This window comes from Myxozyma melibiosi (assembly GCF_037950935.1).
Source record: "Myxozyma melibiosi strain Phaff 52-87 chromosome Unknown BZA70scaffold_3, whole genome shotgun sequence".
Lineage (NCBI taxonomy): Eukaryota > Fungi > Ascomycota > Lipomycetes > Lipomycetales > Lipomycetaceae > Myxozyma > Myxozyma melibiosi.
Genome location: NW_027042917.1, coordinates 119,830 through 135,739, shown reverse-complemented (window position 1 = coordinate 135,739; position 15,910 = coordinate 119,830). Strand labels below are relative to the sequence as shown.

At 54.8% G+C, this 15,910-nt stretch overlaps 6 protein-coding genes across 6 annotated transcripts; 5 read left to right on the top strand and 1 right to left on the bottom strand.

The window, feature by feature from the left end:
• Positions 1–264: 264 nt before the first annotated feature.
• Positions 265–3,050, bottom strand: BZA70DRAFT_266409 (uncharacterized protein; the record flags this gene model as incomplete). The annotated part of the gene is made up of 4 exons (XM_064911027.1): positions 265–2,269; positions 2,356–2,645; positions 2,708–2,922; positions 3,023–3,050. 4 exons carry the CDS (start codon positions 3,048–3,050, stop codon positions 265–267), a joined length of 2,538 nt encoding a protein of 845 aa, XP_064769103.1.
• A 1,460-nt stretch (positions 3,051–4,510) lies between these two features.
• BZA70DRAFT_255775 (uncharacterized protein) lies at positions 4,511–4,864 on the top strand (the record flags this gene model as incomplete). The annotated part of the gene is made up of 1 exon (XM_064910789.1): positions 4,511–4,864. A coding segment is annotated over one exon (320 nt), but the record flags the coding sequence as incomplete, so codon positions are not given.
• On the top strand, positions 4,511–8,506 carry BZA70DRAFT_275625 (uncharacterized protein). The gene is made up of 4 exons (XM_064912178.1): positions 4,511–4,789; positions 4,844–7,287; positions 7,347–7,623; positions 7,688–8,506. Exons 2-4 carry the CDS (start codon positions 4,900–4,902, stop codon positions 8,215–8,217), a joined length of 3,195 nt encoding a protein of 1,064 aa, XP_064769101.1. The 5' UTR covers positions 4,511–4,789; positions 4,844–4,899; the 3' UTR covers positions 8,218–8,506.
• A 112-nt stretch (positions 8,507–8,618) lies between these two features.
• On the top strand, positions 8,619–9,376 carry BZA70DRAFT_275623 (Acireductone dioxygenase ARD family). The gene is made up of 2 exons (XM_064912177.1): positions 8,619–8,692; positions 8,750–9,376. Exons 1-2 carry the CDS (start codon positions 8,663–8,665, stop codon positions 9,245–9,247), a joined length of 528 nt encoding a protein of 175 aa, XP_064769100.1. The 5' UTR covers positions 8,619–8,662; the 3' UTR covers positions 9,248–9,376.
• A 400-nt stretch (positions 9,377–9,776) lies between these two features.
• BZA70DRAFT_123145 (uncharacterized protein) lies at positions 9,777–11,269 on the top strand. Its single transcript, XM_064909515.1, has 5 exons — positions 9,777–9,919; positions 9,975–10,068; positions 10,137–10,666; positions 10,731–10,893; positions 10,957–11,269. Exons 2-5 carry the CDS (start codon positions 9,982–9,984, stop codon positions 11,086–11,088), a joined length of 912 nt encoding a protein of 303 aa, XP_064769099.1. The 5' UTR covers positions 9,777–9,919; positions 9,975–9,981; the 3' UTR covers positions 11,089–11,269.
• A 201-nt stretch (positions 11,270–11,470) lies between these two features.
• On the top strand, positions 11,471–14,239 carry BZA70DRAFT_288456 (WD40-repeat-containing domain protein; the record flags this gene model as incomplete). The annotated part of the gene is made up of 3 exons (XM_064914036.1): positions 11,471–11,588; positions 12,493–12,574; positions 12,640–14,239. The coding sequence occupies 3 exons, from the start codon at positions 11,471–11,473 to the stop codon at positions 14,237–14,239; spliced, it is 1,800 nt and encodes a 599-aa protein (XP_064769098.1).
• Positions 14,240–15,910: the final 1,671 nt, after the last annotated feature.

Genomic DNA, 15,910 nt, shown 5'->3' with positions numbered 1-15,910 from the left:
AAAAGTTTTTAATTTCTTTTGTCCTTTTGTTCTGTTTTGTTTGTTCTTTTGCTTTTTGTTTTGTTTGCTGTTTTGTTCTTTGCTTGGGTTTTGTTTTTGCGTGTGTTGTCTGTATCTATTTGCTTCAAAGGCTTGTGAAGTAATGAATATCAATTATCAATTATGCTATTATACTATTATGCCTAATGTTACAACAAAGGAAAAGCACCATGCGTGTTACTATGAGTTCCGTCGTCTCCATTCTTTTCTAGGAAGTTCTGCAGATTAGAATCCCTCTGGACAATCCATGCTCGAGTGCCCGTCCTTTTCGCATAACGCGCACCACAGTTTCTTCGCAACCGGCTGCTCCTGCGTCTGACCGAGCGACGAATTCGAAGCCGTTTTGTTTTCATCCAAGCCAAAGACTCCGTTAGCTTTACAGTCAATGATGTCGTGTCCCTCGGTCTCGCAAATCTCGCACCACAGGCCGTTGCTGCTACCGTTTTGGCCGGCGGCGGCGGTTGATCGTATGCTTCCGCCGTTGAGGCTGACGCTCGAAGCAGGCTTGAGAGGACTCTTTGCCGAAGGGTGGGATGCCGCGTCTTGGAGTTGCTGCTGCAGTTTCTCAACTTGCGAGCGTCCGCTTGCAACGTCGTCCGTGGCGGACGAGAGCTGCTCGCGCAAAGAGGATAGTTCGCGCTCAAGTTCCTGCTCGTGGAAGACTTTGGACTCGACTATATGCTCCAGTGAGGATATCTCTTTTTCTAGCTTCTCTTGTCGTTTCTTTGCAGACACAAGCTGTTCCTGATCCTCGCCGGCCGTGGCGGAACATAGCGCGTCGATCTGGCGTTGCAGGTTGACGATTATCCGGTCTTTTTCCTTGATCTCCGCCTCGACTTCGACGAATTTCTCTCTAACCCTGTTCTCAGACGCCACGTTCTCTTGTAACTTTTGCTCTAGCTCGGAGATTTTAGTTTCAAGCGGCTTGGTGTAGAACGAGATGTCATTCGCCGCCAACGCTTTCTCGGTCTCGAGATCCATGATCGTCTTCCGTTCCTGATCGATCTTGGCCTCATATTCATTGAGCTGGCTCCGCAGTTGCGCCTCGGTTGCCTTCGCTTGTTTCAGATTCGTCTCAAGCTCGGTAATCATTTCTTCTAAAGGTGCAGTGTTGGACGTCGCGCCTTCGGCCATTGCGGCAGTTTGCTTCTTGAGGTTTGTTATCAGTTGATCTTTCTCCTTGTTTTGGGCCTCTGCATTAGAAAGTTTCTCCAACACTTGTGATTCCACGGATCTTGACCGCTCCAGATCTGCTTCGAGCTCCGAAATCAGTGCCTCTAACGGAGCTATATCATTGACAACGCCATCGGCCGCTTGTATTTTGCTCGAGAGCTCCTCGATTTGTAGCTCGTACATCTGATTCGTAGCCATATTAGCCTGCTCGAGCGTTTCCAGAGTTTGCCGAAACTCTGAGCGTTTGGCATCAAGCTCGCTTTGTAGCTGGGTGAGCTTGTTTTCCTTATCGAGAAGAAGTTCTCGCAGATCCAGCTCGCGTTTTGTAGCATCGCCATCTTCCGTATCGCCCGCAGAATTGCGCGAGCTTTCGTCTCCGGCTGGTTTCGACATCTGCAAGCTGTCTGACAAAAGGGTGTATTCCGCGAGCGCGTTCTGCAAATCCTGCAGGGCTTCGTTTTGTCTCTGAATCTCGGCATCGCGATCAGCAAGCTTGGAGGCAGAACTTTCGAGCTCGGCTTTTAGTGAAGCAATTGCTTCATCGTTCGGAGCTGAACCGTCTGATCGAACATCAGAATCGTCGGTTGCAAATATACTTCCCGGAGCTGCATGCGTGGCCGTAGTCTGCCGTCTGTTGACTGTTTTCGGAGTTGATGAAGGCAAGGAAGGCACAGAGGGCACGGCTGATTTTCTTCGGATGGCTGCAGAGGGCGTTGTTGCCCGCGCACGATCAGACGCGACAGTGCGAGTCGTAGTGGGCGTTGCAGCCGGGCGAGTCATGGAGGTGCGAGAAGCGCTGCGGGGAGCTGTTGTTGGAATCTGAGCCATTGAAGTCCGTCGCGCGGGAGTATGACCGGCAGCGGTTTTCAGATTCGGAGCTGCCATAGGAGACATTGTGTGGTGATCGAGGACGGACGAAGGGCGGCCGAGGACAGAGCGGGACCGGGGGGTATTTGGAGTCGGCGGACAGCTGTCGAGGGCAGGCTTGTTGTGAGAGACCTTTGCGATAGGGACGAAAATACCCGAGGACGGATGAGACGCGCTAAAGTAGCGGACGCTGCGCGAGAAGTGGTTAGTTAGTAGGCTGTATGAGAATGCGGAGGGAAGCCTGGGACGGTAGAATAAATGAGATGATGATAGTACCCTTCAACAGAGCCATCGTTCTTTCCGAACGCGGCATCCTCGCCCAGCAGATCAATGCCCGCAAACTCGCCAGATTTCCCGTGAACCTTTCCAACAAACAAAACAACGCCTCGACGACCAGCCGGGATGTAGACAAGATCGCCGACGTTGATATCGGCGACGAACCCACGCGCCGACGGGGGACGCGGCGAGTTCGAGTACATAGCCATTCGCGAGGGGGTCTTTGATCGCGGGGAGGGCGACGGCGGGAGTCCCTTGGCGGACATCCTGCTGCTGGAGCGCTCCATTGGCTTTTGACTGTGAAGCAGACGAGAAGCAGGTGGTGTTGACTCGAGACAGGGGCTCTATTTACGTGTTTTTGTGCTTGTTGAAGCGAGGAGGCCAGAAACGGTGCGAACTGCGTTGGAAGCCTATTTGAGGGTTCGGGGTTCTGCTTTGGTGCAAATCTAAACACGGGCGAGGGTTGTGGGTTAATTGGTTTCTCGGAGCGGATGTTGGTTGATGGAGGAGGGGGAGGAGGAGGAGGAGGAGGAGGGCGGAGAAGCGGTGGAGATGGAGTAGATTGTGCTGGAGGATTGTGTGCGGTGTGCCGAGCAGGAATTGTGCTGAAGCTGCTCGGTGAGAGATGTTCTTGGTCTTGGAGCTGGTCGTCTGGGGTTCTAATCACCTGAGCTGAGATATCTGATGGATTTCATGTTGGCCACCTCTGCAGGATGCTGCTGTTTGCAGAAACCGTTGAGTCTCTTTGTGCTGTGCCTCGAAACATCTAGCTATGCTTTTTTTATCCTGCTTGTCTCTTTACTCCGGTCCAGAATGCTCTGATCATGCAGCCCTCACGTCCGCTTCCCGCTTCATTTTTACCGTCAACCACGGCAGGCGCCCGGCTTTTCCACGGCATTTCCAGAGATTGAGATTGTTCCCGGTGTGCATTGCACTGTCGATACTTGCAATCAAGTATATGTGCACATCTGTGGTATGTCATCTCCTGCATCTGATATAGCTGACTAGAGACCTCTCCCTAGACTGCCAGAGCGACCGCCTTTCTGAGACGTCAGAAAGTGCCTACACGCCTGATACGCGATTTCACCCCCCGCCATACCTCATCCAACCCCCTCTCAGCATCACTTTGCAATGCCAGTTAAACCACTGCGCTGTATAAAGCTGGGTGCTGCAGCGCTGAGATCTCTCCCCTTACTCAGCTCGCGCACTCATGCACACGTGCGGACCTGGGGCCGGGCCACGGGATTCCACGTCTTCTATCGTAGAGCTACAATAATACATATCAGATATATAAACAATAGCCTGGCCAGATCCACTGCAAAGCAAAATACATAAATCTCCTGGTCGAGCGGACTGCGCTGCGGAAAGAGCAAATTATGATCACCTACTCGCCGTGGCCGTTGAGCTCTATCTCCTTTCTCTCTGCCCTTACTTCTCTTCTCCATTTCCTTTTCTTCCCTCACTTCCCTCCCTCCCTTCCTCTCCTCCCTCCCCTCTGAGCAAACACTCCCTTTCCGCCGCTGGCAGTCCCTCTCGCCCTCTCTGCGTTTGCCTCTGGATCTTCCTGCAATGGCCTCGACGCACGACGGCGATGCGCGTCCGCCCGCGGACTCGCGGTCACCGGCGCGCGACTCTCCTGCCACCAGCGCGCCAGAACCGCCTCGACCACGGTCCGCCTCGCCAACATCCGCTCACAATCCTCCGAGCAGCATCGACGCTAGCGAGATCCCACCCGCGTCCTCCACGGCCTCTTCCGCCGTCGACGCCGCCCCTCAGCAGCCGCCTCCTGCAGAGCCATCCTCAATCGCGAGCTCTCGCCGACGCCGTTCCGAACGTATCAGCTACGCAGAGGACTACGACGACGACGACGATCTCTCGCTCTTTCTCAAGCGGAAAAAGAGCGCCTCAGACATGACCGAGCCAAGCACATCGCCAGACCCGACAGCGCCTGCGCGAGGAGCAGATAGCCCGGCCACGAAACGCAGGAAAACTTCGACCTCGGGCTCTGCAAAGCGGGTGTCTTCGATTGCTCGGGAAAAAGCCCCAAAGTCAAGTCCATCGAGCGGGAAGCAGAAGAAATCACTACAGAATAACGGCGATCCAGCATCTACAGTCAACTCTGGCAGAAAACGAGGAAAAGACGTGCGCTCCTTGGCGCCTTCCACAACCACCACCACCACCACCACCACCGCTACCACTACAGGATCCTCTGATCAGCCCCGTCGGAATAAATCGACAAGCAGTACTCCACCATTTCAGCTGCCTGATCGGTCAAAAAAGCTTTCCGTCTCCTCTTCTCAGTCGCGTCGAAAATCTTCCACCTCCTCGTCGACGAAACTGGGGTTTACCACAAACGTGCCCGATTTCGCCAATGCCAAAATTACCAGTGATGGCGTTCTCGTTCTACAAGACGGAACTCAGTATTCGCCTAATGGTACGTTTTCTTTTTTGTTGTTCTGTTTGAGTGATAACTGACTGATCTTTGCAGACACTGTGTTCCTTGTTGCCGAACCGCCGGGTGAGCCCTACTACATTGGCCGAATCATGGAGTTCATAGAACGCCCCGAATCGCACGCAGCCTCTACCTCTGGTGATGACGAATTTGCAGTGCTGGACAGATACAAAGTGCGCGTGAATTGGTTCTATCGTCCGCGCGAGATCCCAACGCGATCGAACGACTCCCGGCTGCTATATGCGACCATGCACTCCGACGTCTGTCCGTTGCTAAGCATACGTGGTAGAAACACAGTCACACACAGAGCTCATATCAAAGATATTCTGGAATACCGCAAAGTGCCGAATCAATTCTGGTTCGATAAGCTGTACGACCGATATATCTGCCGATTCTACGAAATGGTACCCACCGAGCAGATCCTGAACGTTCCCGCGGATTTCGCCAAGGTTCTGTGCGAAAAGGTCAGGTTTGGCGTGGTCGAGATCGGCCGTAGTAAAGATCTCTGCGCGGTCGCGCGGAGCTGCGTCAGATGCGAACTATGGTGTCCGCCAGACGAATCCGTCTCGTGCGCTGTCTGCGGGAATTATTACCACATGGGCTGCGTACGTCCGCGGTTGCTACGAAAGCCCACGCGTGGATTTGCGTGGGCGTGCGCGGCCTGCAGCCGAGACCGCGAACGGAAGATGCGCGAGAGCAAAGGCCGCTTGCTGCCTGAACCAGGCGAGGAGTCGTTCGACGATCCCTCGGCGATGACGGTCGACGGTCCCTCAGCCAATGGAGAGAGTGGTGTACCGGACGTGCCGCCGGAAGACGATTTCGTGCCGCCAGATCTTCCGGTCTTCAAGGTCTCGGACGACAAACTTACGAACGAGCAAAAACACGAAATCCAGCTATGGCCGTACAGGTACCTGGGCATGCACTGCAATCTGCAGGAAGTGCTGGAAAACAACGACAGAATATTCCCGAGAGCAGCCTCGAGAATCGGGAATAAGCATCAGGCGCTTGTGCCGGAGTGGGGAGGTCGGCCTGTACAGTTTATCGAGCGCAACCCTCCAAAACCCAAGAAGAAAGCAAACAGATCTGTTGGTAAGAAAGCTGCCGCTGCCGCTGCTGCTGCCGCCGCTGCTGCTGCTGCTGAGAGCGAGGAAGGAGCTACAGAAGCAGCCGTTGACGCTGTCTCCTCATCCTCGCAACCGGCCGAGTCATCCGTCGAACCGCAGCCAGCGCTATCGCTTGACGACCCCTGGGTGCAAGTGCGTCCAGTAGGCCACATTGAGCGCGGGGGTGATACGACGGCGACGCTGCGCTGGAAAATGCCGACAGAAGACGAGGTCTCGGATGTGGACGCCAAGATTGCAGAGTTTTTAAAGTCGGCAGCGTCGTACGCGACCAAGCTGAGCATGTCGCCCGCGTCGGCGAATTTCATGGATAACTCGCTTGCGGCGCTGATGAGCTGCAAGTTCGACGCGAACGAGGCGCTGAAGAAGGTTTCAAAGTTTACACGCAAGTCGCTGAAGGAGCCGACGCTTACGAAGGACGAGATTGCAAAGTTCGAGGAAGGCGTGGGTAAATACGGGTCCGAGCTACACCCGGTGTGTAAGCACGTCGGCACGGTTTCGCCAGCCGATATCGTGCGGTTCTACTACCTGTGGAAGAAGACGGCGAACGGGCACCGCATCTGGGATAACTTTGTTGGCCGCAAGGTGAAGAAAGGCGCCGACAAGCAAAAAGCGGACGATAAGGCCGCGCTGGTGGACGGCGTTGCGGATTCGCAGGACGACTCTGCGTTCGACATGGCGAAAGTGCGCGAGAAGAAGCAAGGGTTCAAGTGTAAGTTCTGCCAGACAAGCCACTCGCGCGCCTGGCGACGAGCGCCGGGGTTCCCTGTTGTGAAGACGAATCCTGCGGTCGCGCTGTGTATCCGCTGTGCGGAGCTGTGGAGACGGTACGCTGTTGTGTGGGAGAATCCGAACGAGGTGCTGCGGAAGTCTCATCAGCGCAGTTCGCATGGGCAGAAACGCAAGGTTGAAGAGGAAGTGCTGCGAGAGCTGGAAGAGGGCAATCGGTACGAGACTGAGTATTCGGACGACGAGGAGGATGTGGATCCAATTGTGTGTGAGTCCGAGTCCGAGATCGAGTTACCAAAGATAGAAGCACCAGCGGCAAAGCCAAGCAGTCGAAAGTCCTCGACGACGGCGGTGGTAGCTGGCACCACGATCCAAGCAAGCCCAGCAGCGGTCGGGTCGACGCCGTCGAGTCCCGCGCTTTCAAAGAAGAAGGGGCCGCCGATGATTGATGTGTCGATGCTTCCTTCGACGTGCGGCGTGTGTGACCGGAGCGACGAGGCGGGCAGTGTGTTGCTGACGTGCCATAGTTGCAAGATGCGGGTGCATGCGTCGTGCTATGGAGTGCGCGAGATACGGAGGAAATGGCTTTGCGAGCCGTGTCAGAACGATCGGAATCCTTCGAGATCGATGGTGAGTTTAGAGTCAACTGATAGAATCAACATTTGCGGAAACTAATCTTCTGTATTTAGAACTACAATTGTGTGCTATGCCCTTCCCTTCTACAGAAAGAAATCCCACACGCCGAGCGCTCGCCTCGGGACCCGCTGAAACCTACGTCGGGACACAACTGGGCGCACGTCCTGTGCGCTGTGTTCATACCCGAGATCAAGTTCACGGACTCGTACAGCATGCGCGTCGTCGAGGGTATCGGGCTGATTCCCAAGGCGCGGTATGTGAGTGTGTGCAAGATCTGTCAAGGACGCGCGAATGGGTCGTGCACTAGTTGTCCTGTTTGTCATGATACCTGTGAGTTGTGGATCTACCTGATTTTTTTATGAGGAAGGAGGAGGTGCTAACGATGTATGATTAGTCCATATTGGCTGCGCGCGCAAGGCAAACTACCTGTTTGGGTTCGACATCCAGCCCGTGAAGTCCACGCGGCGCGACACCGTCAACACCGTCAAGCTCGGCACCGAGTCCGGCGTGATGACGCCGATGGTCTGGTGTCCCGGACACGACCTGCGCAGGTTCCTCGTGCACCCGCTGACGGAGCAATCGAGCACCGGCATCACCGACGCCGCGGTCGCAAGGAGCGTGCCCGGCGGCGTGGGGCCGTGTAAGAGCGCGCTCAACATGTTTTGCCAGAGTTATAAGCAGGCCGACATGGCGCTGAGCGGGACGGTGCGGCAGGCGGCGCAGGTGGCGGCGGCGATTAAAGTCGTGGGCGCGACAGGGGTGCGGGTGTTGGGCGCGGGGAAGAAGTATAAGAACGGGGTGCCGGGGCCGATGAGGATCAAGGGGAAGATTGTTGAGGTTGTGGAGCAGGTTGAGGATGAGGATGAGAAGGGGCGGCTGGAGAAGCAGGCGGTGAGCAAGAGCATAGGCGAGGAGGAAAATTAGATTAGTTTAGCATTTTGGTCTATGTCGATGATTCGTATCTGATTTTCATATTACGGTGTATTTCCTTTCTCTGATGTTTGTTATGCTTGTAATGAAGTAATGCGGATAGTATGATCTCTACAATAGTTCCATATACTGCAGATATAGCCAATATCCACGATCTCCACCTCTTATGTATTAACCTGCCTCTTTATATTTCTGTATAATCTATATCTTTACCCTTATCTATAACCTCTCTTATTCAACAACAAAGCATCCCCCCGACCAGGCCAATCACGAGCACCGCCATGCCCATTGCGTCATCCGCCCGGCTGCAGTTCGCGGGAGGAGTGAAGAAGATGCCCTAACCCACTGCGCTCTTTTCATATTGGCGATGGATTTTTAAAGACTCGGCAGCTTCTCTCTCGTTCTTTGCTGCTGTTTAGGATTAGGAAGACAAGACAAGATGCATATTTACTACTACGACAACGTTGAGGTATGGCTTTGTTTGTTTGTTTTATGAGATATGGTGTTGATGACTGACACTGAGTAGGGCGACCAGCGCGACGACCACTACTCCGGCAAGGACCTGTCGGCGGCCGACATCGCCAAGCTGGGTGTGTCTGCCTACTTCTTCTCTGGCGAGGAGGCGCTCTCGCAGGTTGACGCGCTCGCTAAGGAGCGCTCGTACAAGAACAAAGACGAGATCTGCATTTCTCCCGCCAGTTTCGGCGCGGACGTGTACGAAGAAAAGGTCAAGATCTTCTACAAGGAGCATCTGCACGAGGACGAGGAGATCCGGTACATTGTCGACGGCGAAGGGTTTTTTGACGTGCGCGATCTCGAGGACCGGTGGGTGCGCATGAAGCTCGTCAAGGGGGACTTGATTATCTTGCCGGCGGGGATTTATCACCGGTTCACGACGACGGCGACGGACTATGTCAAGGCGATGCGGTTGTTTAAGGATGAGCCGAAGTGGACGCCGCTGCCGAGACCGTGCGATGAGAATCAGTACAGGGTGCAGTATTTGCAGTCTGTGGCTGCGAACTGACCTTTTGATCTCTTGATCTCAATGAAGAGGATGGTTACTGAGTGCTGAAGGAGTTTTTTATTTGTTTTGTGGGTTCTTGGTTGGTTGAGGAGGGGTATAGTAAAATAACAAAAGTAGGTCAGAACACAATGAAATATGAATAAATTAGAGAGATATTGTAGAATAAAGACATCTCCCAGTCGATAAGTGACATTAAATGACATGAGTTAACAAAGGCGTCCGACGCCGCGCCGGGGAAGACGAAACTCTGTTTCCACTAAGCCATCGGTGTTTGGTCTGTCCGCAAGCCCGACTACGATGGGCAGATCTGATGCGAGTAGTTGATTGTCTGCAAGTATATTGAGATACAGGAGATGGATATAAACAGTGTGTTGGCATCCGAAGACGAGAGCATAGCGTCTGCTTCCGCGCCGCCGGAGATCATCTCTCTTACCCCGACGACCGCGCGACGGTCCGCGTCGCCATCTACAGCGGCAGCGCCAGGAGCAGCGGCAGCGTCACAGTTTCTAGGAGGACAGAGGATGAGTACGAGCAGCAGGAATGGAAAACAAAGCAAGACCAGCAGTACAGACGACACGAGCAGGAGCAGGAGCGGGAGCGGATTACTGCCGGGCACAGGGTCGGGGTCAGATTACTTCCCTTTGCTGCGGGCGTACGGCGGGATCGGGAGTAGTGGCGGCGCACAGGGGAAGAGTACGGCGTCGAAGCAGAGACTGAGGGAGGGGAGTGTGCCTATGTTTGGAAGTGTTGCGGGGGCGAATTGGCCTGCAGAGTGCGGGCTGCCGAGCACGGGCGCGTCGTCGAAGCAGCAAGTGTGGTTGGTGAGTGGGGATAGTCTCGGTTGATGTACGATTCGAAGACTGAGTGCTAACCAGGATGTGCTTTTTAGATCTTTGGGGCTACAGGCACAATAGGAAGTCAGATCTGTCGGTCGGTGCTGGAGCGCGGAGACGTGGTTGTTGCATGTTCGAGGAACGTGATGACGTCTGTGACGGTGCCTCCGGAGTGGGCCGACCGGCTGCTTACGATAGGGTGCGACATTCGACTACGGTCGATGGTGAAGGAGGTGGTGGACAAGACGCTGCAGCGGTGGAGTCGGATTGACGTGGTGGTGAACACGGTGAGCGTGGGAGTTGTGGCGCCGTGCGAGGAGCAGGACGAGCACGATGTGCGCGAGCAGTTCGAGACGAACGTGATGGGCCTGTTTCATATTATCCAGACGACGGTGCCGTATATGCGGATGCGCGGGAAGGGGAGGTATGTGATTATCAGCGGGATCGCGGGGATGCTGGGGGTGCCGGGCATGGGGCCGTTTTGCGGGACGAAGTGGGCGGTGGAGGGGATGATTGAGACGTTTGCGTATGAGATTGAGGGGTTTGGCGGGAAGGCTACGCTGGTGTATCCGGGAACGGTTGAGGAGTGAGTGATGATGAGCTAGTGACGGCTAGTGGGTCTACGTGGTGCTGATGATTATATTGTCTAGGGATGCGACGACCAAGCGAGCGCCGGCATGGCGGCACTTTGTGATCAAGCCGATGGGGGAGGAGTACCAGGGCACTCCGGCCGAGCACGCGCGGAGGCTGATACTGTGGGTGTCGGCGCACCGGGCTACGGGGGTGGCCAAGATAGGCGAGATCATATGGGAGGTAAGTAAAGCAGAGTGGAGCGGTGGTAGTGTGAGTGCAAGACAGAGCTAACAGAGGTAATAGCTGGCGCAGTGCAAGCAGCCGCCGATGCGGTTACTGCTCGGGTCCGAGACGGTGGAGACGATGCGGAACCGGCTGCGGCAGAACGTAGAGGAGGTGGAGGACTGGAAGTTCCTGTTTACGGAGGAGGAGTAGATAAAGATGATAAAGCGATTACTAAGACATTACAAAGTGCGGCGGCAGAGCAGGGTTCGGGTTTATGGTCCGAGCGCTGGGCAGTTAAACGTTGCTTTTTCGAGCAGCGGCGGACATTTTGTTCGATCGGGGCCTGCTCGCGTCGAGTCAACAACTAAGCCGCCGTGCGTCTCGTCTTCTTCCTCTTCACCACTTTCTCTGCTGCTCTGGAAAGCCGCGGGTTTACCATCTATTCGACTAATCCTATCTGCGCTCTTGCTTGTTGTTCTACTAAGCATCTTCTTCTTCTTCTTCTCTTCTTCTCTCCTCTCTCGCCTACCTCCCCCCTCGCTCTCATCTCACCTGCTTACGCCGATCCACGATGAGCTACCCTCGCTCCATCATGCCTCCTTCTCAGCAGCGCATCAACGAGCTGCTCGAGACCCTGAAGCAGGAGTTTGAAACAGTCACAAACGAGGCTTCGCTCTACCGCATGCACAAGGATGAGTTTGATCACAAGTGTAGGTGCTTCCTTCTTTGCCTTGTCTTTTTTCGTGCTTTTTTCGTGCTTTTTTTTAGTCTATTTTTTCTTCTATTTTATCTTTATTCTACTTCATCTTTTTTTCCTCGTTTATTTGTGCACAAACTCATCACTGTGCTTCTTTGCAATACCCCACCTCCTCCTCTGCCCTCTGTCACTCTGCCTCCTGCCTCCGCCCGCTCCTCTCTACCACGCACCCTCACAATTACCCCACACACGACCACCACGAATCAATTCAAACCAATCTTTTTTCTCACTCTCTCGACTTTATTCCATCTTCCCCCATCTCTCTCGCTCGCTCTCTCAGCTCGTCGCTGCTGTCCGCTCCCCCCTTTGCTATCGCTACCCTCGACCCAGCCCCCTCCAGCCCCACCCGCTCCACAACCGAGCCCTATCCATCATTTGCCGAACTGTGGGTTTATTATGTGGATGTCATCTATATGAGATTCGGTGTTTTGCGATTCTGTACTGTGACGATTAGTTGCGTGCGGAGCACTGCAGCCAGAGCATAGGGCAGGGATGAGGAGTATCCCACATCTCGTCATACCACTCGTTTTATTTTTCATTTATTTTTCACATTTCGTCATCCTATCCTATACCCTTTTTTATTCCCTGCTCTCCTTTTCTTTGTATTATTGTTTATCCACTGTCTCTCCTTGCAGATGGGTGTATTGTGGTCGGAGTGTGTCGGGTGCAGTCTGGGTTCTGGCATGTTGCGTCCGCCGCATCCGCTTCCGGTCAGGCCCATCTCGCCAATCCATCAGCCCGCCGCTGTCTTCTCCTTCTCCTTCGCTCTCACACAGACCCCTGACCACCTCCCCAACCGCCTCCATCTGCGCCGCACCCCTAACCCTTCTTCTTCACACCGCTAACATACTCTCCAGACAACTCCCAGGCCGCAGAGATGCAGCAGATCCGACAAAATGTCTACGAGCTCGAGCTCAACCACCGGAAAATGAAGGACCAGTATGCATTCCTCTTGTTATTCCTACTTTTATTGTTTACTGCAGTCCTGCTAACATTCATTGCAGCTACGAGGAGGAAATAGCGCGCCTTAAACGGGAACTGGAAGCCCGGGGCGGACATATCCCGGCCTCGGTCCAGTCCGTCTCCCAAGGCGCACCCGTGCCACCACAGCAGCCCGCCTCTGGAGCGTCGAGCGCAGCGCCGCCATCGCTCGGCCACTCTTCGTCGAACGTGTTCCAAGGGATCATGTCTGGCCAGAGCGGACCTACCGGCGCAGCACTTGCACCTCCGCAAGACAGCACTGGTGCACAGGCCGGCGGACAGCCGCAGCAGCCACCTCCAGGCCAGGCCGGATACGGGGCCTCTGGCTACTTGAACGGATACCACAATCAGGCACCTCAGGGCGGCGCTGCTCCGCCGTCGCAGGCTGCACCTCAGGCGGCCGCTCAGACTCCGCAGGGACAGCAGGCACAGGCGCAGCAGGCACAGCAGGGATCTGCGGCTCCTATTGCTCCTGCAGCGGCGGCCACGACACCGCAGATGTCGCAGGGACGGGTGCTTGACTCGCGATCGTCGCCGCACGTTGCGCGGGCGAGCCCTGGACCACCACAGGGCAACAACCTCGCTGATCTGGACTTTGATCGGGTGCCGAACGAGTACAAGAAGCAGGCGAACGACTGGTTTGTGATTTACAATGACCGCGCGCCGCGGGTGTTGGACGTTGATCTTGTGCACACGCTGGACCATCACTCGGTTGTGTGCTGCGTGCGGTTCTCTGCTGATGGGAAGTATGTTGCGACGGGATGCAACCGATCCGCGCAGATTTACGATGTGCAGACGGGACAGCGGATATGTCATTTGCAGGACGAGTCGGTTGACCGGGAAGGAGATCTATACATTCGCAGTGTGTGCTTTTCGCCGGACGGCCGGTATCTGGCGACGGGAGCGGAGGACAAGCAGATTCGGGTGTGGGATATCAAGACGAAGACGATCCGGCACCAATTTAGCGGGCACGAGCAGGATATATATTCGCTTGACTTTGCGCGGAACGGACGGCATATCGCGTCAGGATCCGGAGACCGGACGGTGCGGGTGTGGGATATGGAAGGGGGACAGTGTGTGCTGACGTTGTCGATTGAGGACGGCGTGACTACTGTTGCGTTTTCGCCAGACGGACGGTTTGTTGCGGCGGGATCGCTGGACAAGAGCGTGCGGGTGTGGGATGCGAGCACTGGGTTTTTGGTTGAGCGGCTGGAGGCACCGGACGGACACAAGGACAGTGTGTACTCGGTTGCGTTTGCACCGAACGGCAAGGATCTTGTGTCGGGATCGCTTGATAAGACGATCAAGCTCTGGGAGTTGCAGTCAGCCCGGGGATTGTCGGGAAGCCACAAGGGAGGAGTGTGTGTGAAGACGTTTACGGGGCACAAGGATTTTGTGCTGTCGGTTGCGCTGACGCCGGATGGACAGTGGGTGCTGTCGGGATCGAAGGATCGCGGAGTGCAGTTTTGGGATCCGCGGACGGCGCAGGCACAGCTGATGCTGCAGGGACATAAGAACAGTGTTATTTCTGTTGCGCCGAGTCCGAGCGGGAAGCTGTTTGCGACGGGAAGCGGAGACTGCCGGGCACGGATCTGGCGGTACAGCGTGCTTGGGCAGCAGTGAGTGAGCGAGTAGATGATAAGTTAGTTGTGTTTTGATAGTTTTTATTATTTTTGAGCGATTATGAAAGAAAGAGGAGTCTGGTCAAGAGATGGCTAGAGGAAGTTACTGTTTATTGAAATTGTTTTTGTTGTTTAGTGTTATTATAGTCTTATTGTGTTAACATTGTAATTGTTATTGTATTTGGAAGTCAGCAAGCGGGTTTTGTGGAGCGGATCTTGATTCGAGATTTGATCTGCGTGTTTGTAAGCGCGTACGTAAGCGGGGATGAGGGCAGATTCAGATGTCGATGGAGATGTAGATGAGAGTAAAAGTGCTAAGAAATAGTTTGTTGACTGTATTTATTGTACTGTGTTTGTTTGTTGTATTTGTTTGTGTATTCGAGGTGTTGTGGTGAGGTGAGCGATGCAGCAGCAGCTTTTGCTCGCGGCGGTGTTATCTTCACTTTGGCTACTCTTCTTCAGTTATTCCTCACCTCTTCTTCTTCTCTTCTCTTCTTCTCTTCTTTGTCTCTTCTTCTCTTTTATATCTTCATACCCTTCATACCCTCCTACCATGGAGCAGGGAAACCACTCTCTCCCGCACTCTCTGCTCCAGCAGCAGCAGCAGCAGCAGCAGCAGCAGCAGCCTTCCTCCCACCCGCTGCCGTCGACTCATCTTCTTCACAGTCACCTTCCGCATCTCTTTCCGCCGTCAGATCAGTCTGCTCGTCTTCGTCAGCCGTTTGGATTCACCGAATCTGCTTCCGTGTCTTCGCCTTCTGCGTCTTCGCATCTTCCGCCTTTGCAGCCTGCGTCGTCATATGATGCAGCCATGGATTTGCATTGGCCTCAGCAGCAGCAGCAGCAGCAGCAGCAGCAGCAGCAGCAACAGATACAGCAGCAGTTGATTCAACAACAGCAACAACAGCAGCAGCAGCAACAACAACAACAACCCTTCTACCAATACCCCTACTCTGCTTCGCCGCTGCAGCATCCTCGGCCGCCTCCGTCAGTCTCCTCCATCTCATCCGCCTCCATCTCCTCGCTCTCCTCGCTCTCCTCTCTCTCCTCTCCTCTTTCCACCGTCCCGAAACCCCTCGACTCTCTCAGCGGCCTGCAGACTCCTTCTACTCAGCTTAAGGCAACTGCTGCGAAGATCAACTCCTTCCATGCCATGCACGACTACTTTGACTCGCCGCCTGCCGTCCTCCAGCAGCAGCAGCAGCAATACCCCTACTCCTCCTCTTCTTCTTCTACATCCTCCTCCTCTTCATCATCTTCTTCTACTATATCTGCTGCGGACATGCACCACTTCTCCCCGCAGTCATCCTTCCACCGGCCATCCGTATCCACTCTTTCCTCCTCCTCCTCGATCGCAAGTGGCGGCTCGTCGTCCTACCTCTCTATCGCATCTACATCCTCTGCCGCAAACACGCCGGTCGAAACACCCACGCTCTCGGTCGCTGCTTCTTCACCTCTGCGTCTGCTCAGTCTTGATCCGCCGTCATCCACCACACCCACATCCACTTCTGCATTCGCATCCGCATCTGCATCCACCACCACCTCCGCGCCTCTCAACCTCGTCCCGCCACAGTCGCGGCGGGCGTCCTCCTCCTCGTCGATCCAGTACCTGCACCGACCGCACCAACCGCTGTCGTTCCTCGGCCGAGCGCATTCATCGCCGCAGATCATG

Bases quoted from the DNA above. Each gene is read 5' to 3' on its own strand.
- BZA70DRAFT_275623 (XM_064912177.1), top strand. From the start codon at position 8,663: ATGCATATTTACTACTACGACAACGTTGAG. The intron at 8,693-8,749 runs GTATGGCTTTGT...GACACTGAGTAG, and splicing joins ACTACTACGACAACGTTGAG to GGCGACCAGCGCGACGACCA.
- BZA70DRAFT_275625 (XM_064912178.1), top strand. From the start codon at position 4,900: ATGGAGTTCATAGAACGCCCCGAATCGCACGCAGCCTCTACCTCTGGT. The intron at 7,288-7,346 runs GTGAGTTTAGAG...TTCTGTATTTAG, and splicing joins GGAATCCTTCGAGATCGATG to AACTACAATTGTGTGCTATG. The intron at 7,624-7,687 runs GTGAGTTGTGGA...ATGTATGATTAG, and splicing joins TCCTGTTTGTCATGATACCT to TCCATATTGGCTGCGCGCGC.
- BZA70DRAFT_123145 (XM_064909515.1), top strand. From the start codon at position 9,982: ATGTTTGGAAGTGTTGCGGGGGCGAATTGGCCTGCAGAGTGCGGGCTG. The intron at 10,069-10,136 runs GTGAGTGGGGAT...TGTGCTTTTTAG, and splicing joins CGAAGCAGCAAGTGTGGTTG to ATCTTTGGGGCTACAGGCAC. The intron at 10,894-10,956 runs GTAAGTAAAGCA...CAGAGGTAATAG, and splicing joins TAGGCGAGATCATATGGGAG to CTGGCGCAGTGCAAGCAGCC.